Source organism: Asparagus officinalis, chromosome 3, assembly GCF_001876935.1.
Source record: "Asparagus officinalis chromosome 3, Aspof.V1, whole genome shotgun sequence".
NCBI lineage: Eukaryota > Viridiplantae > Streptophyta > Magnoliopsida > Asparagales > Asparagaceae > Asparagus > Asparagus officinalis.
In genome coordinates this window covers 104,037,087-104,063,956 of record NC_033796.1, presented here as the reverse complement: position 1 = coordinate 104,063,956, position 26,870 = coordinate 104,037,087, and the positions used below count along the sequence as shown (strand labels likewise).

At 39.6% G+C, this 26,870-nt stretch overlaps 1 protein-coding gene across 1 annotated transcript in view; it reads right to left on the bottom strand.

The window, feature by feature from the left end:
• Nucleotides 5,320–26,870, bottom strand: part of LOC109835611 (lycopene epsilon cyclase, chloroplastic) — a 52,284-nt gene continuing 30,733 nt past the window's right edge. Inside the window, exons 3-12 of the mRNA XM_020403581.1 lie at nt 24,575–24,743; nt 23,045–23,180; nt 22,850–22,960; nt 22,645–22,747; nt 21,120–21,263; nt 20,933–21,040; nt 7,949–8,045; nt 7,738–7,866; nt 7,440–7,572; nt 5,320–5,811 (exon numbers count right to left, since the gene is read on the bottom strand). Of these exons, the coding sequence (XP_020259170.1) occupies nt 5,646–5,811; nt 7,440–7,572; nt 7,738–7,866; nt 7,949–8,045; nt 20,933–21,040; nt 21,120–21,263; nt 22,645–22,747; nt 22,850–22,960; nt 23,045–23,180; nt 24,575–24,743 (1,296 nt within the window). The 3' untranslated portion in view covers nt 5,320–5,645. The remainder of the gene's footprint in view (nt 5,812–7,439; nt 7,573–7,737; nt 7,867–7,948; nt 8,046–20,932; nt 21,041–21,119; nt 21,264–22,644; nt 22,748–22,849; nt 22,961–23,044; nt 23,181–24,574; nt 24,744–26,870) is intronic.

Sequence of the window (26,870 nt, the reverse complement as noted above, 5' to 3'; positions counted from 1 at the left end):
GGGGCCTTCCAAGGAGACATCATTGGGAGGTAATCGTTTTGTAGTTTTCGCGGTTGGTGATTGTTCTAGGCATTATTAGGTCGCGACCAGTTCCCGTTGGTGTAAAGTCCTAGAAGTTAATAACAATTGGAAGAAGTGTATTGGTAGAAAGGTAACTCGTTGTTCTAGCTTTGGTAGGGATCATTTCTTGCATTTTTGCTGAGCTCATGGCAACTTGAAACACTTCATTGATGTGGAGATTTTGGGGCGACGAGATGAGATGACAGTTTTGATGGGTCGTTCCTTTCTGGAGGAGGATTGGCGTTGGTTGTCGAGCATTGATTCTAGTTCTGGAGTTTTGTCATATTTGAGTCATATTAGTCATAGATCGCCGACTGCTGCATTAGGAGTTATTGGATCTGGTGGAGCTGCTTCAGATTAGATTGGCGTCAGATATTTTGTTACTCAACATTTGATCACATCGAGGATGTGAGATTTGATCCGATTGCGCGTTTGGGTTTCGGAGGCTCATTTGATTATCGTTTGGGAGCTTCTAATTTTGTTCTGAGCAGGAATATCACTTTTGACTCTCAGTAGGTGGAGAGTGTTGATCAGGTCATTTGGTTATCGCAGCAGGTGGAGGGTGATGCTACTTTACGTTGGGTGGAACTTATTCCACATACTCCAGATCATACTGCGTCATTTGGGATTCTAGCTGAGGTGACACATGTTAGGGATCATTTGATTTCGGATGCAGATGATGGATTAGTTTTGGATTCGGTTGTAGCTGGTGGACATGATTTGGATACGGCCATTGGTTTACCTCAGATGGAGGTGTTTGATTTGTATCAGTTTGGGGCCGCTATCAGTTACAGATCCGTTGATGATATTGGGTTTTCTATTTGATTGAGGGTCTTTAGAGGCCATTTGGGTGAACTATGTGAAGGCTTGATTCCTTGGGCAAGATGATACGTAGGCAGTCAGTTTTGATGCAGCCGATTTGGTGAGTAGATATCGATGTTTGGAGAGTGTTCGTATTCTCATTTGGGTCTCGACTTGTTGTGGTTTGAGTCTGTTGTCGTGAAGGGTTTCCACGACGTCCTGGACGTAACAAGTGGGACATTTGGTTTGGTTGGTGTCGGCTCAGTTTTGAAAAAACTTCGCCGAGGTGGAGAATTGTGAAAACGACGAAGGAATTGAGAAAAAACGTGAAGAATAAGCAAAACATGCCCCACCACACCCTGGTGTGGTGTCTTCCATGGGTGTGGCAGAATCTGTCCTGTCTGCCATGGGTGCGGTGTCTACGATACCCTGGTGTGGCAGAATCTGTCCTGTTTACCATGGGTGTGGTGTCTGCCACCCCAGGGTGTGGCAGACTCGTTTTTAGAATCTCAATCAGTTTGGGATTGTGTTTTGTTATAAATAGAGACACGTTTTTAGGGTTTCTTTGGCTTTGTTTAGGCTTTGATTGAGCTTTGATTAAGCATCAATTGAGGGATATTTGGAGCACAAAAAGAGGTATTTTTTGAGCTTTTGATTAGGGTTTTATTTTGGAGAGATTAAGAGTTTTGTTGGTGAGATTAGTTTGTTCCTTCGAGTGATTTGTAATCTCAGTTTGTACACTTTCTCTATTAGTGAAAACTCTATTCCCCTTGCCCCGTGGACGTAGGCAACTTGTCGAACCACATTAAAATTGGGGTTTTGTTTGTGCATTGATTTTAGTTAGTTTTGGCCCTCTTTGATCGGCGTTTGGTTTGGTTCCTCGACACGGTTTTCAACAACAATTGGTATTAGAGCACAACACCTCCCAGTTTGCATCAGAATGGGCTGCTTCGATCGCCTTCTCTCTAAAAATATGACATACATCGAGGTTCTGTTTCAGGGTTTGAAAATGATATCAAGAACTAATTTTTCACAGAGCTAAACACATTGTATTCGATATTAAATCTGTTGTGCTCTAATACCACTTGTTGTGCGCAGCGGAAACCAAAACCAAACCGATGCGCTTCGAGAGATCAAATCAAACAACCGCCAAGAGAAGCCCGAATAATGCAAAATAACGACACAAACTTGAACAACTAATTTTTCACAGAGCTAAACACAATATTGTATTCAATATCAAATCAACGGTTAACACACAGATTCCATAATTAGCAAGCCAACATTTTTCTCACTCATGCTACAAATCTACTATTCTTAATCCCACACCATTGACAACCGGAAGAAAACCAAGAGAAACAACTCGTGCTTTGTCGATGATGCAGCATAATTATGTACCAAAATATATTGCAAGTGCACAACCGTGTCAAGTTATAGTATAAAGATATCGATCCCACAAGGAAGGTGTTTTGGAGGAGAAAATATAAAATCGGTTCTTATGTTGTGTGCGTGACAAATAAGAGTGATGAGTGAATGAATGTGATTGTGGAGAGATAATGAGAGTGAAAGTGATAGTGTGTAAATCAATGTTTTTGAGAGTGGATGTGAGTAAAAAAATAAATATGATCAACAAGGCAAGAAGGAAGAATGAATAAAATCGAGAAACAAATAAAAAATCAAGAATGTAAAGATAGCGGATTTAATTAAAGATATGGGTAATCTAGAATTGAATCCACTTCTTAAAAAAAATGTAATTTCCTAGAGGGTTCTAGCCTAAAGGCGAATCAAAAAAAGTGAAAATAAATAAAAAGAAAAAAACTAAACCCAAGAGGGTTATAGCCTCAAGATGAATAGTGCAAAAAATTAAAATCTAACTACAAAATAAATTACAAAATCTAAACTACAAAATAAATTGCAGGAATTAAAATACAAGAAAATAAATTTACTCTATAAGCATGAAATAAATCTAATCTATGAGCATGAAATAAATCTAAGACAAGAGGGTTCTAGCATCTTGGCTATTTAAACAAGAAAATAAAATCTAATTACAAGCATGAAAATAAATCTAAACTAATAAGCAATAAAAGAGGAATAAGAAAAACAAACCTTCAAATTAATCTCCATCTTCATCATCCAACAAAGAGAATAAGAGAAAATTTTAAAATGGTGAAAAAATTATTTTATTAATTGTAACAAAAAGTTGCAAATTTGGAAGGCCTTCTCAATTAAGAGCAGCCCTCCTCTCCAAAAGGAGTTACAAAAATTTTCACACCCTCAACCCCTCACTCTTTACCCCTATTTATAGTAAACTACAATAAATGAGAGCCATTGGATAAAAACTTAAGCCCTAAGGAATCATTTTTAGCCTTTGAGCTTTTGGGCTTGAATTCTTAGGCTTTTTGCTTGTTTTCTTCATTAATTCAATAGGCTTTTGCTGAAAGAAGAGATCTTGAGATTTATTCTTCATTAACTTTCAAATTCTTCCCATAATTACTTCTCCAGCAGAGAAATTCAGATCGTGTTTCTTTGTACGAATATTTGTCCATGATATGTTCCGATTTCAGAGATGTCATAAATACAAAAGTTATAGATCTCGTTCTTAGCTTTCCAGAGAATGTTTATTCAGCCAATTCCGAGTTGATACGAGAGAGATATGACCAAAATACCAAACATTACCGAGATATCCAGATTGCATGATTTGTTTCCTTTTTCACAAAACTTCTTCATTTGTTCATTGATGGTATATTTATTTTTCTTGGGCTTTTGAGCTTGGACTTTTAGACATTTTCTTGACATTTTGGGCTTCAATGCTTCATTTAATATTGAAAGAAATTATTTGGCTTCATGGGCTTCATTCTTTTGCTTTTGGCTTTGGGCTTTGGTGTTAAATCAAGGGGCCTTTGTTGAGAGATGAGAGTTTGAGATTTATTCTTCATTAACCTGCAATTAAAAGATAAAAACAATTATTAGTGGTATATTTATTCATAAAAAAATTGATAATGAGGGTATAAAATTATAATAAAATGTGATTATCAAATACCCCCCCACACCTAAACTTTTGCTAGTCCTCTAGCAAAGAAAATAAAAAGAAAATCCTAACTCACTTTCGCAGGAATCGCGGTTGTATTTAGCACATACAACAAGCCTTTAAACCCCTAGGTTACCCTAGTGGACGAGTTGTAGTCTCGTGAGGGTTTGCAGTGAATATATCCACAAAATTCGATCAACTTGCCAAATTAAAAAAGTTAGTAAATAACTAAATTTACTTGATAATTGAAGCTAGTTATTACTCAAGAAAACATTTTTATATATAACTCTAAGGTATATTTCCTAGAAAATCTTCTCATTATATCAATACAAAACCAAGCCAAACTTAGAAATTTAATTTAAAAGTTTTAAAAAGGACATGCTAACTATTTGTTTAAAATAATATTCAAGTTGCTTGATCTAAAATATTTTCCAAGACCATATATACATATATAAAACATTTATTAGTTTTTTTATTTTTTATTTTTTTTATATTATCTTTAACTCTTTCTTCATTGGTGATTTTTTTCTACTTTAACGGGCTTTCTAAGCGATCATTTAACGAGTTTTGGGCCAATGGATCCCAACCCAATTAGGCTTAGGTCATTAAGTATGGAAATACTCTTTGGGTTTAATTACTCGATCAGCTTAGGCTTTATAAGATAGAATTATCTTGAATTTAAGAGTTTTTTTTTGTGCTCATTTTTCGCACTCTTCTTTTTGCAATTTTTTTATATGTATATGTATATATATTCTGAAAAATATGTAAGTCAAGCCACTTTGAAAAATTATTTATATTCTGAAAAATATGTAAGTCAAGCCACTTTGAAAAATTATTTTTAACTCTAAGCTAAGCATGCATTCCATTAAAAGCCACTTTGAAAAATTATTTTTAACTCTAAGCTAAGCATGCATTCCATTATTTTAAATAAAAATCTAGGTTAAGGCTTAAGTAAAGTATACTACTTTGAAAATCATTTCTTAATAACTTTATTTAGAGTTATCATAAAAGGTGAACATGAGTAAATAACAGATTAGAAAATTTAAAATTTATCAAATAAATCAATTATTACATAACTCTATCAATTTGGCAAGTGACGATATTTTTATATTTTTTTAGGAAAAGGAAAAAAAATGATAAAAATGCAACAAAAAATGTAAAATAAAGAGAAAAATTAACTAATTTCCACCTCAACACCTAAAATTTTTTGCATTGTCCTCAATGCAAACTTTGGTGTGGCTCGTATGTTTTCATGTTTTGATGATATAGCATGTTGAAAGGATACATTTGGGCTGACTGGGGATGAAAATGATACAATACCGCCCTTTATGTTTTAAACTGATAAGATTACTAGGAAACAGTAAGGTTCCTACACCAGGAACAAGATAGCGCAGTTTCTTGATTTTGAGTTATCTGAAAGAAATATAGCCAGATACAAGATAATAAAAGCTTAATACTTCAAGTTGCTACCGGCATAGAATATGTAGCATTGATGATTTAGAAACTATAGCTGATACTTTGATGTCTCATCAACACATAAGAGTTTTTTCAGTGGTATGCGAGTGATTACACCATCATTATATCTGCAATTTACACACAAATTAAACATCTATTAACAAATATATATATGGAGATTGATATCTTACTATGAACTCCAATCTGATCCAAAGCTACATATAGATGCAACTTGTTGATGGTAAGATATATACAATGATCAAAACTTAAGATGTGGAAGGCGATTCCCAATATATGCAGTGATCTACAGGGTGAGGTATGTTTTCACCATAGTGGCTCCAGTCGGATCGGACATGAGATGTCTGACGAGGCACATTCTCATGCTGTGTGGCGCAATGGCAAACATGTAAAATGCAAACCATATAAGGTCCATTGAGGAGAGGGACGAGCCAAGGAATCCCCACCACATCCTGCAAATCAATGTAGATGATGAACTCAAGAGAAGGCACATGGCTTAACAGGCCCTCCCCATCAAAACTCTAAAGTTGTGATGAGGGTTGATGAAGGTTATAGTCTTATATTCTAACATGCCTCTTTAAGTGCGTTGCCAATAGGGTTGAGGGTTATAGTCTCATAGTCTTAACACAAATGTGATTTTTAAATTTAAAAAAAAACAAAAATATGTTTTAAATGTGTGGTCAATAGGAATTGAACCCGGGTTACTTTGATACCATACTAAATGCCCTCCACATAAATAAATTATTGTGATTATCCCGTATAATCATCTGTGCTTATCGTGTTTAGCCACTGTATGTGTATAAATAGGTATCACCCTCTTGTTATTATTAAGATCAATAAACAGTTTTTTTCCTCCTAAAACTAATAATTGCTTAACCTAATATATTTATCTATATATGCTATTAATTGATATCTACAGCTAAATACATTATGCGATGTAAAAATAATTTTGCTAGTGTAACATGAATTAAGTGGAATCAGTGGCCATGATCAGCTTTCTGCAGCACAGCCGATATATAGGAAAACAAGTATTAGTTCAGACCAGGCACTTTATCTGTTATGTCTTTGCATGTGCACATGCACGTTTACAGTACATGTGCATTTGCGATGTGCATGACTGTGGGAAACTGCGGCGCACCTTTTGTGTGTACATGTGTGTGCTCATACACACACCCCACACATCTAGGCATGTTTGCGCATTCACGCTTGAGGAATTTCGGTGTGCATAATGCAAGCATGTGTATGTGGTAGCATTCATGAGATTGAGAAATTTGTGAGCATTCAAAAGTTCCTGTTCATTCCAATTTTGAAGCTTCAGCTATCAATTAACAATGTTGACACTTTTCTAGCATCAAAGAGTCGTGATGATGGTTATCAAAGTCCCTTCCACCGCACCAAATGTCTGAAGTCATGGTGAGGCATGAGGGTTATAGTTTTGTATTCTAACATGGGTGCCCTTCTTATGGGCCGAAACCTAGACCCACGCAACGGTATCAATTTTTTAAGTCCCCTTTAAATTCATGGCCGGTGAGAATCGAACTCGGGTTGCTCGAGTGTCCCAAAGATCCGAAGTTATGGCGAATTGAGGGTTAAATTTTTATATTCTAACAATGGTATTAGTGGAACAGTGTAGTTTTTAGAGCTAAACTGCAAAATTTTCTAAATACTTCTGGACGATCAAGTATGCCAAGATAACATCCGTTAATATTATTCATTTGGTGGATAATGGAACTTAACCCTTGCTTCCTCATCTCTTATAAAGATGGAAGGTGGGCACTAAACATACCTACTAAAAGGTTTCAGAGTCTGTAATGCTGTCTAAATACATCTATCATATTTTCACATACAGTTTGCGTGTCCTCAATTTAGCCCTACTGCATCTCTGATTCTGTAATGCTTGAATATGTATATGTACAAGTGCATTACAGATTACAGGAATTATCTTCACAAATTGAATATTTCAAACTACAATATTCTAAATAAAATTTATGAATTTTCTTACAAATATGAAACTACATCTGCATTTTAAACAAAAAAGAAACTTGAGAACTAAAGAATAGCAAAGTTAAGAAAGACATACCAATTTGGTAACCGGAAAAAAGTTTGAAAGAATGTTCTGATGCCATCAATATCCATCTGTATAATTAATGCTAGGCCAAAGAGAAAGAATGCCCGTTGACGTTTCCTTTCTTGAGGCCATAATGTTGTCCATGCTGCATAAAGTAGATACCAGCCTTAAAGTCAAAGACAGCTTCTAGGCTGTACACTTGAGACTGTCAAGTGAAAATTTGTTGTCTATAGGAAGGGATCCTCAAGACTAGTGAATAATGAAGAAAAAAATGATTTAAATTTACTTGTAAATCTTATTTACTTCACACCTAACATCGAGGGATTTTGAGCGCTTGTAACGAGAATGTTCTGCCTGGATTGGTCACTTTTCTTCAGTATGTTTGCTATTGTAGAAGCATACCTTGGGGCTTCTGACAAAGATCTCACCACCGAATAACCTGTTTAATTTCTACATCAGTTCTAATAAGTTCAAATATGGCCATAGAAAAAAATGAATGGAAATGACTAGGAAATTCCTACCAGTGGCTGGATGTACCATACTGGCTGCAGCACCGAATGCAAGGTTTTTCTGCTGAGTATTTGGCAAGGATCCACCAACTGGAATATAAGACCACTCCTATAAAATGAATAAAAACTATGATCACACCAAAAATGCTGCAATTGAAGAATCAACATGTTGGGGAAATCACCCACTAAATCAGAGAATAGAGAGACAATCACAAACACAATATTTACGTGGTTCGATCAAATTGATCTACGTCCACGGCAAGAGGGGGCTTTCACTATATTCAATCTCTCAAATACAACGTACATACAAAATTTTAGCAGACTCTCTTTTGTTTTTGCTCTCACTCAAATGGCTCTGTCAAGGATTGCTTCAAGGATACTCCTCGCACTATTTTTTAGAGGAAGAGAGGGGAGGGGGCTTTATAGGCTTCAAATCCCCCTCTCTGTCAATCACCGAAAGTGAGCCCTCACTCTCTTTGTCAACACCTGCTGTCACCCTTCCTGATTTGTCAACAATGGTGACTGTCTCTCTCTTTCGGTGCTTCTTTCTTTGTTTTTCAACAAAAGGTGGCTGCACCTTTGTGGCTTGATGTTTTTGACCAACAATCTCCACCTCGGCGAACGTTTGCCCAAAACTGAGCCGACACCAACCAAACTAAACGTGAGAGTATACTTCATAATAGAACAAGTGAAACTCAACCCCCTCTTGCAAACAATGCCCCAAACGGGGCTAGCTAACAACTGCGAATGCCTCCCAAATTTAAGCAGTGCTTGAACTTGAAGGCCGGGATCGGTTTGGTCAACATGTCAGCTGGGTTATCTGCAGTACCAATCTTTTTCATCGTGATATTTCTTTCAACAGTTTCCTCACGAATAAAATGATATCTGACATCAATATGCTTTGTCCTCTCATGATGTGCTGAGTTTTTGCTTAGATGTATTGCGCTCTGATTGTCGCAAAATACAACTGAACTAGCCTCCTACTGAAGTCCAAGCTCCCTCACGAGATTTCTCAACCAAATGGCCTCTTTTACCGCTTCTGCTGCTGCCATATATTCTGCCTCTGTAGTAGACAAAGCAACTGTCGACTGTAGAGTCGATCTCCAACTAATAGCTGAGCCAGAAAGAGTAAAAAGATAACCAGTCAAAGATCTCCTTTTATCGAGATCACCTGCATAGTCAGAATCCACAAAACCTACAACTGAGGTTCCCAAAATACTGCTATCAAAAACTAAACCCAAATCTGAGGTACCCCTGAGATACCGTAGGATCCACTTCACTGCTTCCCAGTGTGCCTTCCCGGGTTGAGCAATGTATCTGCTCACTACACTGACTGCCTGGGCAATGTCTGGACGAGTGCAAATCATAGCATACATAATGCTACCCACTGCATTAGAGTATGGAACTCGGGACATCTCCTTCTTCTCGTTCTCACTTGTAGGTGAATCTGAAGCCGAGAGCCTAAAGTGAGGAGCCAAAGGAGTCGTAACGGGCTTGGCCTTCTTCATCCCAAAGCGTTCAAGCACCTTTTCAATATAACTCTTCTGTGAGAGATATAAAGTTCCAGCTTTCCTGTCCCTCCTGATCTCCATACCTAAGATCTTCTTTGCTGCACCAAGATCTTTCATCTCAAACTCATCACTGAGTTGTTTCTTCAAAATAAGAATCTGCGACATGTTCTTAGCAGCAATAAGCATGTCATCGACATATAATAGAAGATAAATAAAAGAATCATCTCCTAGATGCATGTAGTACACACAACTATCATAAGTACTTCTTGAGTACCCATGACTAAGCATAAAATTATCAAACCTCTTGTACCACTGTCTGGGAGATTGCTTCAGGCCGTACAAAGATTTCTTCAATCTGCAAACTTGATCTTCTTTACCTTCTACGAAGTATCCCTCTGGCTAAGACATGTAGATAGTCTCCTCAAGTTCGCCATGTAAAACTACAGTCTTCACATCAAGCTGCTCAAGCTCCAGATCAAATAGAGCAACCATGGCAAGCAATACACGGATGAATCAAGCTGCTCAAGCTCCAGATCAAATAGAGCAACCATGGCAAGCAATACACGGATGAAGGTATGCTTCACAACCGGAGAGAACACTTCATCATAGTCAATTCCCTCCTTTTGTCTATAACCCTTAGCCACCAACCGTGCTTTGAATCTAGCATCTTCAACCCCTGGGATCCCTTCTTTCTTCTTGAAAATCCACTTGCATCCAATTGCCCTTTTACCCTTAGGTAATTGCACCAAATCCCAAGTCTGATTCTTGTAAAGTGACTTGAGTTCTTCTGTCATAGCCGTGGCTCAACGTCCAGATTCTCCACATGAGACAGCTTCAGTCAGCTGTCGTGAGAGCATACGCCACTAATTCAGCATGTGCATATCTTTGAGGAGGTTTGATCTGTCTCCTCTCTCTGCCAGTGGCTATGGAATAAGGTTCTTCAGTCTCAGCATCATCAGCATCTGAGCCTGAATCATGTTGTTCTTCTACAGCTGTAGGAGCAAATTTTATAGACGACTTTTGAGACGTCTCTCCCTCGAGCTCCACCTGAAGCTCCACCTTATCCATGGTCTTCTCTACATTTCCTGTAGACTCAACAGAAACCTTCCCATGATCAAGCATATATCTTTCATTAAAAGTAACATCTCTACTAATAATGAATTTAGGAGAATCAGGTTCAAGACTCCACAAACGATAGCCTTTAACGCCATCAGTATAACCAATAAATATGCATTTCTTAGCTTTAGGCTCAAGCTTACCCTCTCTAACATGATAGTAAGCAGGACATCCAAATACCTTTAAATTTGAATAGTCATTTGGTTTATCTGACCATACCTCATTTGGAGTCTTGTGTTCAATGGCTGTAGAAGGAGACTGATTCACCAAGTAACAAGCTGTGTTAACAGCTTCAGCCCAGAAGCCTTTATCCAAGCCAGAGTTTGAGAGCATACACCTAGCTCTCTCCATCAACGTTCTATTCATGCGTTCTGCCACCCCGTTTTGCTGAGGAGTGTGACTGACCGTGTGATGTCGTACGATCCCAGAATTTGAGCAGAACTGATTGAACTCACCACTGCAGAACTCTAAGCCATTATCTGTTCGGAGACGTTTAATCTTCTTTCCAGCTTGATTCTCAACAAGTACTTTCCACTTCTTGAAAGTTTCGAACACCTCGCTTTTGCGCCTGAGAAAGTAAACCCAAACTTTCCTGGAAAAATCATCAATAAACGTTAGAAAATAAAGAGCACCACCTTTGGATGGAACCTGAGCAGGTCCCCATAAATCTGAATGGATGTAGTCGAGAGTGTCCTTCGTCGTATGTGAGCCAGTCGAGAAGCTGACCCGAGTTTGCTTCCCAAACACACAATGCTCACAGAAATCCAGTGATGATGTATGATCACCACAGAGTAAGCCACGTTTACTCAAAATAGTCATTCCCTTCTCACTCATGTGGCCTAAGCGCATGTGCCACAACTGAGTAGTGTCTCTATCAGCATCAGAAGACACACCTGCAGAGCCTGTCACCGTACTGCCTTGGAGAACATAAAGACTGTTCACCTTACTACCTTTCATCACAACCAATGAACCCTTAGTAACTCTAAGAGCTCCACCTTCGCCAGTGTAAGAACACCCAATAGAATCCAAAGAAATCAAATTTTTCTTTAAGTCCGGGATGTGCCTTACATCTGATAAAGTTCTCACTATCCCATCATGACACCGAATACGAACTGTACCAATGCCAACTGTCTTGCAAACTGCATTGTTGCCCATCAAAACTGATCTACCACTTATAGATCTGTAAGTAGTGAACCAATCTTTATTTGGACATATATGAAAAGACGTACCTGTATCCAAGATCCATTCTCTATCGGAACGGCCATCCAAGGGACATACTGTAAGAACCGTCTCAACAACAACGACAATATTAGCCTTTGCCGTATTAGCTGAATCTGAGGTTTCACCACGCTGGTTGTCTTTCTTCTTTAGAGCATAACATTCTGACTTGTAATGCCCTTTCTTGTGACAGTAGAAACACTCCACATGTTTCTTGTTTTGGGCTGATCTGGACTTCGAATGATTTCTGGATTGCTCTTTATCACCCTCTCTGGTCTTCATTCTACCTCTGGCTAGCAGACCGTCAGCCTGCCTATCGGTACCTCTCCCATTCAACTTTGTTCTCAACTCAGCAGAGTTCAAAGAGGCCTTCACATCCTCAAGACTTATGGATTCTCACCTTCTTTCATCTTCAATGTGTATAGTCGCTGCTTCAGGTATAATCTCGTAGTAAGAGATTTCTTCAAGTAGAGACTTTCGAGCTTTGACCACAACCCCGCTGCCGTTTCCTCATCGGCAACTTCACGAAGCACATTGTCGGATAGTGACAATTGCAAGGCGCTGTGAGCCTTTTCGTCCATCTCTTCGATCTCGGCACTAGTCATATCTTTTGGGTATTTCCCATCGATAGCTTTAACCGTGCCTTCACGTCGCAACAAAGCCTTCATCTTTATCCTCCATAGGCCGAAATTGTTCTGGCCATCAAAGATCGACACCGAGAACTTCACAGAAGCCATTGTGTAGGATTGAAAGTTGTCCTAGAACCGAGAAGCTCTGATACCAGTTTGTTGGGGAAATCACCCACTAAACCAGAGAATAGAGAGACAATCACAAACACAATATTTACGTGGTTCGATCAAATTAATCTACACGGCAAGAGGGGGCTTTCACTATATTCAATCTCTCAAATACAACGTACATACAAAATTTTAGCAGACTCTCTTTTGTTTTTGCTCTCACTCAAATGGCTCTGTCAAGGATTGCTTCAAGGATACCCCTCGCACTATTTTTTAGAGGAAGAGAGGGGAGGGGGCTTTATAGGCTTCAAATCCCCCTCTCTGTCAATCACCGAAAGTGAGCTCTCACTCTCTTTGTCAACACCTGCTGCCACCCTTCCTGATTTGTCAACACTGGTGGCTGTCTCTCTCTTTCGGTGCTTCTTTCTTTGTTTTTCAACAAAAGGTGGTTGCACCTTTGTGGCTTGATGTTTTTGACCAACACAACAAAATGCCTGTCTTTCAGTAGACCCGCTTAGCCAAGCCTGATGCCCATCATGAACTACTTAAGCACAGTCCCAGGTCTCTATTGTGTATGTAACTACCAAAAGAGTAGGACAACTATCCTCAGAATTTATTTTCTAGCATGGCTTTCACAAACAAATGAATAGTTCTCCCCTCATCCACCTTGCCATAAAACACAGTTGCCATAAAAAAAACATTTAGTTGTGTTTAAAAAGCATGGTTTGAGGTATTGGCAAATTACTGGTGTGTACCAGCTATATTGTATTAGATATTGAGCATGCCAATCTGTTCTAGTCAAAACAGATTAATCTGCTAACGTTTGGGATGGAAAAGGCCCCTCAAGGAGATGAACTAGGCAATGTACTTGGACCATAGAAGTTGGGCACTTGGGACGCTATCGCGAAATGCGACCTGGGTTCAATCGTCCTGGATTCACACTAGAACATGACCCGCTTCACCAACTCTGGCTACCTGATTTAGAATTCAAACTAGTTAAAATTTTGACAAACAGTAACTCTTTTTCAATAGAATAAACAACAAAAAATATGAAAAATTTAAGCAAATAAAGTATGCATACTTTAATTGCAACATATTCATAAATTTGACTATAGCAAAACCTCTAATTCCTACATATAAGAATCGAACCTAATACGTACCATGTTCCTTAGACTACCATATAAGCCTACCCCAAATTCCTAATGGGTGGTGTACCACACTCCCGTACTCATCCCATGAATCGGGTTCCATGCAACTATGACTTGGACCCAATTGACTCAAAAGGATCAATTTTATTTTAGTCATGAGTACAAGTATATATTACGATCTATAAACTCAAACTTAACCAAATGGATGCAATAGATGCAAAACACTACACTGCGAATTTGGATCCTCTCCATTGCCAAAAAGCAGTGAAGGATTTACTAGTTTTTATCACATCTGTTGATGATCTTATAGGTGACTATGATTCATTCTAAACCTAACACTTACCATATCCCCAAGAGTTGCACTCATTCCTAATTGCAGACAAAGACAATCATAATTATCCAGTAGATAATTAATAATTGTGATAAAATAATAGTCCCTCCACTAGTTTTTTGGTAGTGGAGAGAATCTAAATCCCTACAGCTGATGTGAGCTAATAACGACTTTAAAGACTGGTACAGTGTTGTTCCTTAATAATGAATAATATATAAGGAGATATGAGGGTTAAGTAGCAGAAGTTAATTTGATAGTGTTATATTGGAGGGTTAAATAGAAGTTAATCTGGCAGTGTTAAATCGGAGGGAAAAATCAATAAATAGAACACCTTAAAACTGCAATGACTTTTTGCTGAGAGTGCCAAGACCGTCCAAACTCCCAATACTATATATTTAAAATGGCTAAATACCCATATTGGTATTTTAATTCAACCCATTTGCCAACAAGGTATTTTAATTAGGAAATTCGGCGATAAGACATTTTAATTGAATAAAATTACCATTTAGGTCCTTTTTCTCGTCGGCGACTACTTTTCCGACGAGAACTCATCACGTGCGTTGCACGTGGGGGCTTAATCTGTGTTTAAGATGCTGATTTAGGTCCTTTCTCTCTCTCCGCCTGAGTTCACCGCCGCTCGCCGCTGCTCCAAGCCCCAGTCCGCCGCCGCTCGCCTCAGTTCGCCGCCGCGGCCAAGCCCAACCATCACCACCGCCCCATCTCCGCTGCACCCCGTCTCCAGGCGCCCCAAGCTCTCCCTCTCTCCTCCCACTACACCGTCACCGCCCCGTCAGCCCTCACCCGCCTCAGCTACCAAGTCCAGCCGCCTGAGATCCCTGCCCTCAGCTCCCCATCGCCGACTCTCTCAACCGCGCCACCCTCAACTCCGTCTCCTCCCCGAGCTCCCCGCTCGATAGCACTACCCAGGCCTCCACCGACCACATCAACCACCCTCCGACGTCCTCCCTCCCATCTTCGTCGACCCCAACCAGCGCCTCCATCTCCTCACCGCCGTCAGCCTCCTTCACCGCCTCAGCTCGAACCCCGTTATGGAGGCGGTCGTGCTGGCTTGCCGGCGACGGTCGGAGAGGGTTCTTTGTGGATCTGAGAATGAGGGGGAAGAAGATGAGAAAGAGAGAGAGAAGAGAGAGAGAGAGAGAGTTAATTCCCTGCCACGTCAGAAAACAGAGCCACATCAGCTCTTAAACACATATTAAGCCCCCACGTGCAACGCACGTGACGAGTTCTCGTCGGAAAAGTGGCCGCCGACGAGAAAAAGGACCTAAATGGTAATTTTATTCAATTAAAATGTCTTATCGCCGAATTTCCTAATTAAAATATGATGAGATTTGAGGAAAATATTAGGGTTGCTTTCTCTCATTGAGAGACCCTTCTTTTATATTAATGCATTCTTACAACTAGGTCCTTACAACATTGACTAATTCACTTAGTATCTAAATAACTCAACACTCCCCCTCAAGATGGGCGATAGATATCAATCATCCCCATCTTGTTACAAAAGATATTATGCTCTCTAGAAGCTAATCCTTTTGTTAAACAATCAGCTAACTGCTCTTCTGATTTCACATAGCTCAAAGTCAGAACTCCTCTATTCAGTTGCTCCTTGATAAAGAACCGATCAATCTCCACATGTTTGGTGCGATCATGCTGAACTGGATTGTTTGCAATATTAATCGCCGATTTGTTATCACACCAAAGTTGTAAGGAGTATCTTCTAAACAAGCGCAGCTCAGATAATATGTTTTTTACCCACATCAACTCGCACAGACTAACTGCTATAGCTCTGTACTCGGCCTCAGCTGTAGACCTAGTCACCACATCTTGCTTCTTGCTACGCCAAGATACGAGATTGCCTCCAACAAATACACGGTAGCCTGTAGTAGATCTACGATCATCCATACAACCCGCCCAATCAGCATCACAATAGCCTTCAATTCTCAGATGTCCAAAACTCCTGAACCATAACCCCTTTCCTGGGCTTCCTTTAATATATCTAAGAATTCTGCGAACTGCCTTCATATGCTGCTCTCTGGGATCATGCATATATCTACTCACCACACTCACTGCATGAGTAATATCAGGTCTCGTATGGCATAGATATATAAGTCATCCAACCAATCTTTGATATTGCTCTTTACTCACAGGGTCCCCACCCTCGGCACTCATCTTATTATTCTGCTCAATAAGAGTAGATGCAACTCTGCACCCCAACATCCCTGTCTCTGAGAGAAGATCCAGAGCATACTTCCGCTGAGAAAGCACTATACCCTTTCGCGACCTTGCAATTTCAATTCTGAGAAAGTACTTCAACTGCCCCAGATCTTTAACTTCAAATTCCTCTCCCAATTTCTTCTTTAACAATAGGATTTCCTCAGCGTCATCTCCAGTGATTATAATATCATCAACATAGACTGTCAGGATAGTGATACGAGTTTTGTAGTGCCTGTAAAACACAGTATGATCATCATTGCACTGCTTGTACCCCATACCACAAACTACCAACCTGAATCTATCAAACCATGCCCTCGGAGACTGTTTTAACCCATACAAAGACTTCTTCAACTTGCGGAGACTGTTTTAACCCATACAAAGACTTCTTCAACTTGCACACCTTCCCAGCTACTTGAGAAGTAGTGAAGCCTGGTGGAATCTCCATATATACCTCCTCTTAAAGATCTCCATGCAAAAATGCATTCTTGACATCTAGCTGATGTAGTGGCCAATTAAAGTTGGCAGCACATGACACTAACACTCTAACAGTACTCATCTTTGCTACTGGAGCAAATGTCTCGTCATAGTCAATGCCGTATGTTTGGCTGTAGCCTTTAGCAACCAATCTGGCCTTGTATCTGTCAATCTTGCCCTCTGGAGTTTGCTTAACCGTATACACCCACTTACGCAACCAATCTGGCCTTGTATCTGTCAATCTTGCCCTCTGGAGTTTGCTTAACCGTATACACCCACTTAAATCCAACAGCACGCTTCCCAGCTGGCAAAGGTACCAACTCCCATGTGTCATTCTTCTTCAAGGCCTAGAGTTCCTCGTGCATGGCATTCAACCACCTAGGATCTTGCTTAGCTACCTGCCAGTTGTTAGGTACAGGCACTGAATGCAACGATGCAATGAATGACTTATATGCAGGTGGAATGGATGCATATGAAATGTAATTCGCAATATCAGTATCCCAATTACCAAACTTAGCTGGAGGTTTTCCAGCATTGACTCTAGAGGTTCTGCGGGGCAAGACAGGAGTATCAGAGGTATCAGGGAAGGAATCGTTACCTATCGACTCAGGTGGAGGAGAAGAGCAAGGCACTGGAGAGGAGGGACTTGGGTCATCAACATTTGTGGGTACTGACACAGGCACGGGAGGTGGCTCATGCTGCTGTTTCTGTCTCCTCGTGTATACTCTCAGCTCCCCCTGACTTTGACTACCAACTCCTAAGTCACCACCACTACTCGGCGATGTACCATCACTACTCGGTGACTCAAGAGGACATGGAATCATCCCAACCACAATTCTCATTCTCCCCCTCTCTACTAGCATCAGTAGAGCCATCTCCAAACAAGGAACTCAACTCCGTCTTCTCCCCATAAAAAGGTTCAAACTCCTGAAAAGTCACATCCATACTGACAAACAGCCTTCTTTCAGTGGGACACCAACACTTGTATCCTTTTTGACTTGATGAGTAGCCAACAAAGATACATTTAACTGCTTGCGGATCCAGTTTACTCACCATCAACCTGTGATCTCTCACATAACATGTGCATCCAAACACTCTTAGTGAACAACAAAAACATTCGAGCCCAAAAGCATCTCACATGGTGTCTTCATCCCTAATACTCTTGATGGCATCCTGTTGATCAAATAAGCTGCTGTCATAACAGCCTCACTCCATAAAAACTTAGGCACATTCATTGTCAACATCAATGAGCGTGCCACTTCCAGTAGATGCCTGTTCTTACGCTCAGCCACCCCATTCTGAGCAGGGGTGTCTGGGCAGGTGGTTTGATGAACAATTCCCTGATTAGAGATGAAAGCTGCAAACTCCTTATTGACATACTCAGTCCCATTATCTGTTCGAAGAATCTTCACCTGCACTCCAAACTGTGTCTTCACATAAGCCGAGAAATCTTGAAAACATTTGTAAACCTCTGATTTCTGCTTCATCATGTATATCCAGGTCATACGTGAATAACAATCAATGAAAGTAACAAACCATCTAAAACCACTGATAGAGGTAGTAGGACATGGTCCCCAAACATCAGAATGGACAAGTGCAAATGGTTCATAACTTCGAAGACCAATCATTCTATAAGTAGAACGAGTATGTTTTCCAAGTTCACATGCATTACAAAATAACTCTTTTCTATCCACTTTCTTCATTAACTCAGGTTCTAATCTATTTAAACTCTCAAAGGATAAATGCCCTAACCGGCAATGTTGAAGCATTGCTTCTGTCTCTGGCCCTCCGCTAACAGCAGCAGCAATCATTGTTGTCTCCCTGTCCAAATACCAAAGACCATCACGTCTGATACCAGTCCCAATCCTCCTCCCCGTTTCCTTCTCTTGAAAGACACACAAATCTCGATCAAATAACACGGTGCAATTTAATTGATCAATGAGAGAGCTAACTGAGAGTAAGTTAACTGGAAACGAAGGAACATGCAATACTGATGACAAGATAACAGATGAAGTGCAATGGACCGAGCCAGTACCCCTGATGGGTTGGGATGTCCCATCAGCAGTCTGAACTGTCTCAGGATGCATATGCTTACTCGGATAATATAATGCAAACTCACTAGATGTTCCTGTGACATGCCTAGATGCACCTGAGTCTATGATCCAATCAACATGAGTTTTAGTGGATGCAAGTGTCTGAACCTGTGTACCTTTGTTCGCATGAGCATAACCGATAAAGTTACCAAAGCATGTAGTGGTAGCCAGATCCTGGGTGACTTGTCCCTTGCCCTTCGAACTCTCAGTCTGAAGCTTGAACAGACGTAGTTCCTCCAGCTCTGTTATTTCAGCTCCAGTCATCCCAGCAGTAGTCTGAGACTCATCTGCCACAGCTAGGTGAGCAACTCCTTGGCCTACACGCCCCCTACCTCCTCGACCTGCACAGCCACCAGTCTGACTACGTTCACCCCAGTTCCTTTCCATGAGTGGCTTAGGGCACATCTGTCTCAGATGCCCTACCTCTCCGCAGTTGAAGCCCTGCCTAGTCTCCCCTTTGAATCCAGTGTTATCCGGGTTGGATACCACCAGTGCAGACTTCTCCCCTGTAAGTTCACCTATCCCAGACTGTAGCCTGATACGGCTCTCCTCCTGTATCATGGCCGAGACTGCCTTCTTCAGTGGTGGGATCTTCGTCTGGGCTAGTAACAATGACGTCCTCTGCTCATACGCTGGAGCCAAACCTCGGAGAAATAACATGGTCCTCTTCTGCAAAGAGGCATCGCGCTCCTTGCACTCCGGGTCCTTGCAGCTCGCTAGGGGCGAGAAGTAATCGTGATCGAGCCACAAGCGCTTCAGCTCTGTGGCGTACTCCTGTACAGTCCTCTCTCCCTGGACTATAGCGCTGATCTCCTTCTCGATCTGGAATACCCTCAGGTTATTCAACTTCTTGATGATCTCCTCCATCGGATTTTTTCCAGTCTTTGTCATCGATCCAACTTGTATTCTTGTGGTGCGCAACCAAAAAAATCCGGCAGCACTTCGACAGCACAACAAGAGAGATAGATCAATAATAATTCTTGTTTCACCAAGGAAACAAGAACCAAAAGCAAGATATCTCAACAAAGTGAGATATCAGCTCTTCTCTCATCAGTTCTAGGACTGACTTGTCGAGGGAACCTAAATAAGCTATTACAAATTAAGAACCAAATAGATCTTTTAATCAAACTCCCCTCCGAAAGCCAATCTCCACGAAATGTCCGTCCGAAAACCCTTGAAATTTCTTGAGAGAGATTAATGGCGGAGTACAGCGAGCTGAGAGAGGCGATCTTCAACGTGAAGGCGATCGACGCTCACGCTCACAATCTCGTCGATCTCGACTCCTCCTTCCCCTTCCTTCGCCTCTTCTCCGAGACCGAGGGCGACGCCTTGGCCTTCGCGCCTCACTCTCTCTCCTTCGAGGTCTCTCTCTTCCTCTCTCCTCCTCTGTCTCTCTCAAACCCTAGAACTAGGGTTTTCTCCGCCGCTTCTACTCGATCTCAAACCCAAGGGCTTCGGGTTCATCAGCCCTAACGACGACAGCGACTGCTACAGAACTGGTGGACTCGACGGCATCAGAGAGGACTCGATGGCTTCAGATCGTCGTCGTCGTTGACTGCCAACCCCGATCGTCCCTCACTTCCTCTCTCTTCAAGTCCGATCGTCGTCGTCGTCGTTAGGTGGGAGCGTCGTCGTTGTCAGGTGAGAGCGTTGTCGTCGTCAGGTGAGTTGATTTCGATCAAGCCGATGGCTTCAAGAGGGTGTAGAGGAGCCGCAACCTGGCTCTGATACCATGTTGTGATTTGGGAAAATATTAGGAATGCATTCTTACAACTAGGTCCTTACAACATTGACTAATTCACTTAGTATCTAAATAACTCAACAAAATACCTTGTTGGCAAATGGGGTTGAATTAAAATACCAATATGGGTATTTAGCCTATTTAAAATTTAAAAGAAAACATGCTGCATTTGATACCGGCATTTGAAACTTTTAAGAAAAGCTTACTTCATCATCTCCAACTGTAGTGTGATTATGAAAATTCAGAATATTATAGTTACGTATGACACTCCAACCTTTTCTCTTATGTTCTGTAACCAAAATTCATAATACACTTCCAAAGTAAATAAATAAATAAATAAAGAATATGTACTCTTTTATATATAAAAGTACTCTAGACTTTCTTTAGTCACTTACCTCTTCATAGACTTTCAATACTCGAACACCCATGGCTTTCAAGCGTGACATCAGTTTTTTCTTAAGAAGATCAAAGGGCATAGCATGCCTTGAAGCCAAGCAAGTTTCCTGCCAACAAATTGTTATTCAGTATGCTGGGGAAGACGTAGAACATTTGTCCAAAACTTAAGTCGGAATAACATCTAACCTCAAAAAATACTCTTGTAGATGACATGGGCATCACATAAAGAAATGTAGGATATTTTTCTTCGGGGCATAGTTCTTTTTCTTTCACAAAATCTCTGTAGTCCATGAAAACCATTAAGCTGGGATCATATGGATTGTTTTCCACCTGAACATTAAAAATCATACTGAAAGCACTTACAACTAAGAAACATGCAACCATATGAGCAATTTTCTAGGCCAAGACTTAGATAAATAATATCAAACAAATTCTCAAGTAGAAATATTTCTACTATCAAGCAAGATCAGTTCTTTCTAAAGTTCTTTCTTGAAAAACTAAACAAGAGATTACTAGTATAAACACTGCGTGATAAAGACCTGTCTTAAAGTGTCCTAGAAATTAGTTATTCTTATTTTGATGATCGTAATCCAAAATCTCAAGAAACACATAAATTAACAGACTGGTCGCAAGTTACATAACACCCATATCAGTATCCTACCAATTAGACTAACCTTGCTCATTGCTGAGCAGATAATATTTTTCCTGTTTCTAGACAACCAGACAGTGGAAGATATCACAAATATAGAAAGTCTTTATCAGTTGCCTCTTAGATGTTTCTTACTGCCTTATGAAAAGATACAAATATTTGTTCATAATGTGTCAACAATTTATGTATCCTTTGTCTAGGTTATTTGCTGATAGTTTGCAAGACCACTTTGCAGAATATGGCCTTCCAGTGATCTAGAGTTCAACCCCAAAATTATCCTTTCGTACTTTCATATACGCAAGGAAACAGTGAAAGAAAATAACTTGGCTGCTCTTTTCTTTTTGTCGATTCTCTCAGCAGCTTACTGGAACTTAGTTACTAGAAGGTCTCGTAAAGAACTTTTTGACCTGAGCAGCTCTTTGAGACATGAAAAAAAAAATTCAAGTTCCTTGCGAAATGAATCACACTATGTTTTCAAAATTCATAATAAGCAGAAATTTCTTTCTGGAAAAGTAAATGAATTCTGCACTAATTGCTGCTAGCTTTAGATATGATACATGTGAACTCTTTCAAAGCAGGCCACTAAACTTACAAGAACTTTCAATGCGGAAGGGCAAGGAGACCTATCTAATGTTAGAATAGAGAACTTTGTTATGTCTTTATGTTTTACGAATTTGCAGTCGTGATATAAATAGATAGTGCAGGGAGACTTAACTATTATCTAATATCTAGTATAAATTGGCAATTGATATAAAAGGACACTTTATCTGATCTGAAATCAATTCTTAATATTGATGATTATCAAATCATGGTTTTGTCCATCATGTGAAGGCAAAACCAGTGAATTAAATTAATAGATTCACAAATATTCTCAGTTTAAATCATTAACAGAAACATAGTTTCTAAACAAAGTATCTCAAGATAACCTAATCCCATGTTTCTGATGGCCTTGAGTTTGACAATAAAGAAATTTCCCATGCAATATGAGCTAGATATGTGCAAAAAGTATCATATGAGCACTCAAAACTTAGGATAAGTGTAATGTATGCAAGGATTTTGTACCTCAACTTCCACACCATATGCTGTCTGCACAGAGACACGTGGCCCCCCAACCTCATATTCAAGAAGTTTCCCAGACGCTGCTCCAGATGCAACAGTGGCAAGCCTATAAGTTAGACATTTACAAGTAGGTTTCAGCTCACTTTCTAATTACTTTCTGTTCTTCCGTGGGAATCCACCTCCAGATATTGATAGTTAATGATTATACCTGCAAGGGACCATGATCTCTCCTTGACAAGCAACAATACTATGACCATCATTTGATTCAATGATTTTTTCCACCTTTGAGTTAAGATATGTCACTCCAGACTCCTGGCATCTGGAGAAAATTTCCTATGTATCAGTATAAAAAAGAAGAAAATTTCTTAGTACTGTAAACTTTGAAATAAGTTTTCACTTATACCTTCTTAAAAGCTCCGCGTGCAACAAATGCCGGCTAACTCTACCATACGCTCGACCAATTAGAATTGGGTCATTGCTATCGAGATATACGATTGTATCTTGCCAGACATGCTCTATGCAACCTTCTAGCCCTAGATCTAAAAAGAAAATATTCTCCCATGAGACTGCAGGTAAAGAACATAAAAACTTCTAAACATAAGTATAAAGATACATTCTAAAACAACTATATCTTGTGGGGGGCATGGGGTAAGCAGTTGCACGATGAGAATTTATACAACAAAACTATTCATAGCGCTGTTATTCCTCCAATCATTCTAACAACAGGTTCTGTCAAGGCATGCTGATGATTAAAAAGTTAGTAAAAGAAATAAGACCACAATAAGGACATATATACCAAGTTAATAAGGACCATGAAGCCTCATGAACCATAAACTATGAAAAAGGTCAACGCATTTTAACTTTATAATGTAAACTGATGTTTAACAAAGTTCACAGGAAGTTAAATTTCTTGTTCTTGCACATGTTGAGCTAGAGTATGACTTCAAAATGGTCATAGTTTTCTGATTTCCAGTTTGGTTAGTGGATGCACGAAAGGCAATCATGCGCAAGTAGTTTAACTGAAAGTCTAAGGCATGTTTTAAATATCGGATATTGGAAAAATATCGGATGGCCAAAATTCATATCGCATTGTGGATATCAGAGAAATATCGAGGATACGTGGTAAATATCGGAATGCCATAACTGATGTTTGCATATATGGTATAATGCACTAAAATGTAATCTCGACATATGTAATGAAATCGAAACATATAAAATGTGAATAATAATCAACCTTGTAAAATAAACAAAAGTACAAATCAACTTTGCAACATTTGGTCTGATTTTTTTAGGGTAAAATGTCATTTGATATAATGAGGAAATCATGATATCTTGCTCAAAAATTGCTAAACACTGTATAATATTTTGTGAAAAGCCATATAAAAAAAATATATCGGTCCACATATTGGCTGATATATTGGCCACATCGAGGGATATATCACCCAAAATAGCTAAAAAGTAGCAAAGATATTTAGAGACCATATCGGTTGCGGCAAGCCCTATAAAAGGATATATCGGGGGATATATATTAGGCCATGTCAGGGACATTTAAAACAATGAAGGTATTATAATCTTATATAATACTTTAAACCAGTGGCTACTTCCTGCCAATAGGCAACCTCTTACAATGATTAAACCAAAATCACCGCAGTTGATGAGATATTACATCACCTAAAGAAATTGGGATTAGAGCTCCCTACCAAGAGTGATAAAAAACTTTCAATATTTTAAATAATTCCTTTTTATATATTTTCTTTTTGTTATGTTTAAGGTATGAGACACCTACATACTGACAAGGAATATAATAACAAAAAGATCACTTTCGGAATATTTACCAGAAAAACTTGGAAATTATGATATTCTAGTTTCTAGCGATCAGTCAAATATAAGTGTAGTAAATCCGTAGTGACTCTGTAGCATGATGAATAGTTACCTTTAAATTCATCCTCCCAAACACCATAATTATTAGTAAATGGAAGATCAGGTCCAATAAGACCGACGTTCAATCCTTTCTTTGCCGATTCTGCAGCAAGAGAAAGACCAGCTGGACCACAGCCAATCACCACCAGATCCAAGACAGCACCGAAAGGTATGGGTGGCAGCTGCAAGAAAGATAATGTTCAGCATTACGATTACAAGACACATTTCTCACTAGATAACTATATAGATGCAATATTCTTCGAGCAAAGTATAAGCTGGGTGTCCAACTGCCAAAATCCTAACTCCTAAAAGACAAAACAACATAAACATCAGACATTATGGATGTACTACTACTACTACCAAGGACCTTTTTTTTTCTTTTCTTTTCTTTTCTTTTCTTTTCTATGCGCGCAATAACTTTACTTTATGCTCCATTTTTTTTCATGCTATGAACTTTTGTTATCCAAAAACTTCCGTAAGGGATAAGGAATTGATAATAGATTAAGACCATTCTAGACCCTTAACCAATCATACGTTAGATCCCAATTTTAAAACAAGTGTTACAAGCACAAATTATGTAATCATAGCTCCATTGAATTTCTAATGGCTTGGGTTATCTTTTATAAGGTATAAACATGACAGGTTTTCCCTTAAACTCTGTTGAGAGAGTTGTTTATTCCATGTTGTTCAGTCCCACATTAGTTAGGGACAAACTCCTTTCTTTCTCCAAACACTATAAATAACATTCAAGAGAGAGCCAATGATCTCTCTAGGGTTTTCACATTAACATGGTATCAGAGCCACCCTTTCTCCTCTCTTCAATTTTCCTAGACCTAGCCATCACCCCTATCAAACCCTAGCTGTCACCCTCTCAAACCCTAGCCGCCACCTTCTACCCCTCTCAAACCCTAGCCACCACCCTCCCAAACCTTAGCCGCCACCTACCAACATCAAATTCTAACCCTTCGTCCTCAGCCACCACTTCCAACCGCATTCTGTTTTGAGGTATTGTTCATCCATCCTTGGGGTACTGTTCATCAGCCCCGATCAGATCCAACCTGCACCTCTTCTCCTATGTTGACTTTGACCTCTCTGTTTAATAACACCAACTTTCCTAGTTCATTAGCCCTCGACTTTGGTGCAAAAAATCTTTTTCGGATCTGTACACCTTAGATCCGAAATAGTAAAAAAATAATAAACAAAAAGGGTGTTAAGCTAATCATTTGGCTTAATCAACTAGATCTTCATAGATCTGCAACCAATCATTTCGCTTATGAACTAAATCTTCATAGATCTTTAACTAATCATTTAGCTTAACCAATTAGATCTTCCTATATATTAAGCTAATCATTTAGCTTCATCGTACGGTCAGTCGTAAATAGTCTCTTTGAGATAAGTGATAAGTCATTCTCTCGAAGAAACCAACTTTGCTTAGTTGTGGCGATTACTTGTTGTGGATTGATTACTTGGTGTGATTACTTGTTGATGATTTATTTGTTGAAAATTAAATTTGTTGTTGAGTGAGGTTGATAGTTATTTACCGAGAGATTACTAGCTAAAGGATCTTATTTGCTGTATTAATGGTAACTTCTAGTATTCTGCTATTTCGGTGGACGACAAAGTTAAGATGAAGACCCACACATTGGTGCTCTCTAGCAGGATCACTGACCAGAAATTGAATGGGTCTAATTACTAAGTTTGAAAGTAACTGATTCGAGTTTATATATCAGGTCGGGGAAAGGATCATCATCTTACAAATGACCCCCTATCCCAGTTACTGTCTGTTGGAAATAAGATGACACTAGTTTACTTCATCAAATTTGGAAAAGCATGGAACTACAGGTCCTTCAGTTAGCAATTCACTATAATATAGTGAAACAGGTGTGAAAGTTCTTGGAGCAATTGTACTTAGGCCTCGGATACGCCAATCGGGCGTATGATGTCATTCAAGAGTTATTTCGGAGCAAGATGGACAAGCATTGTCTGACATTTGAGGGGCATTGTCGCAACTTCAATCGCCTCGCAGAGGAGCTAAGATAGATTTCCCCATTATGGGGATATTCAGAAGATGCAAGACAAGTGGAATCAACTGATGGAATTCACCTTTCTTGGTTCTCTTCCACAGTCTTGTAATTCAGCACGACCACAGGTTATTAAGACCTCTGCTATACATTCCTTAGCAAAGACATATTACTTCCTAAGTTCAACAGTGCAGACAACTCCCATAAGTACCACAGCAGAGTCTACTGACAGGTCTACTCTCGCCACATAGAGTAGACAGTCAACCAGTCGAGAGGGTAGTCATGATG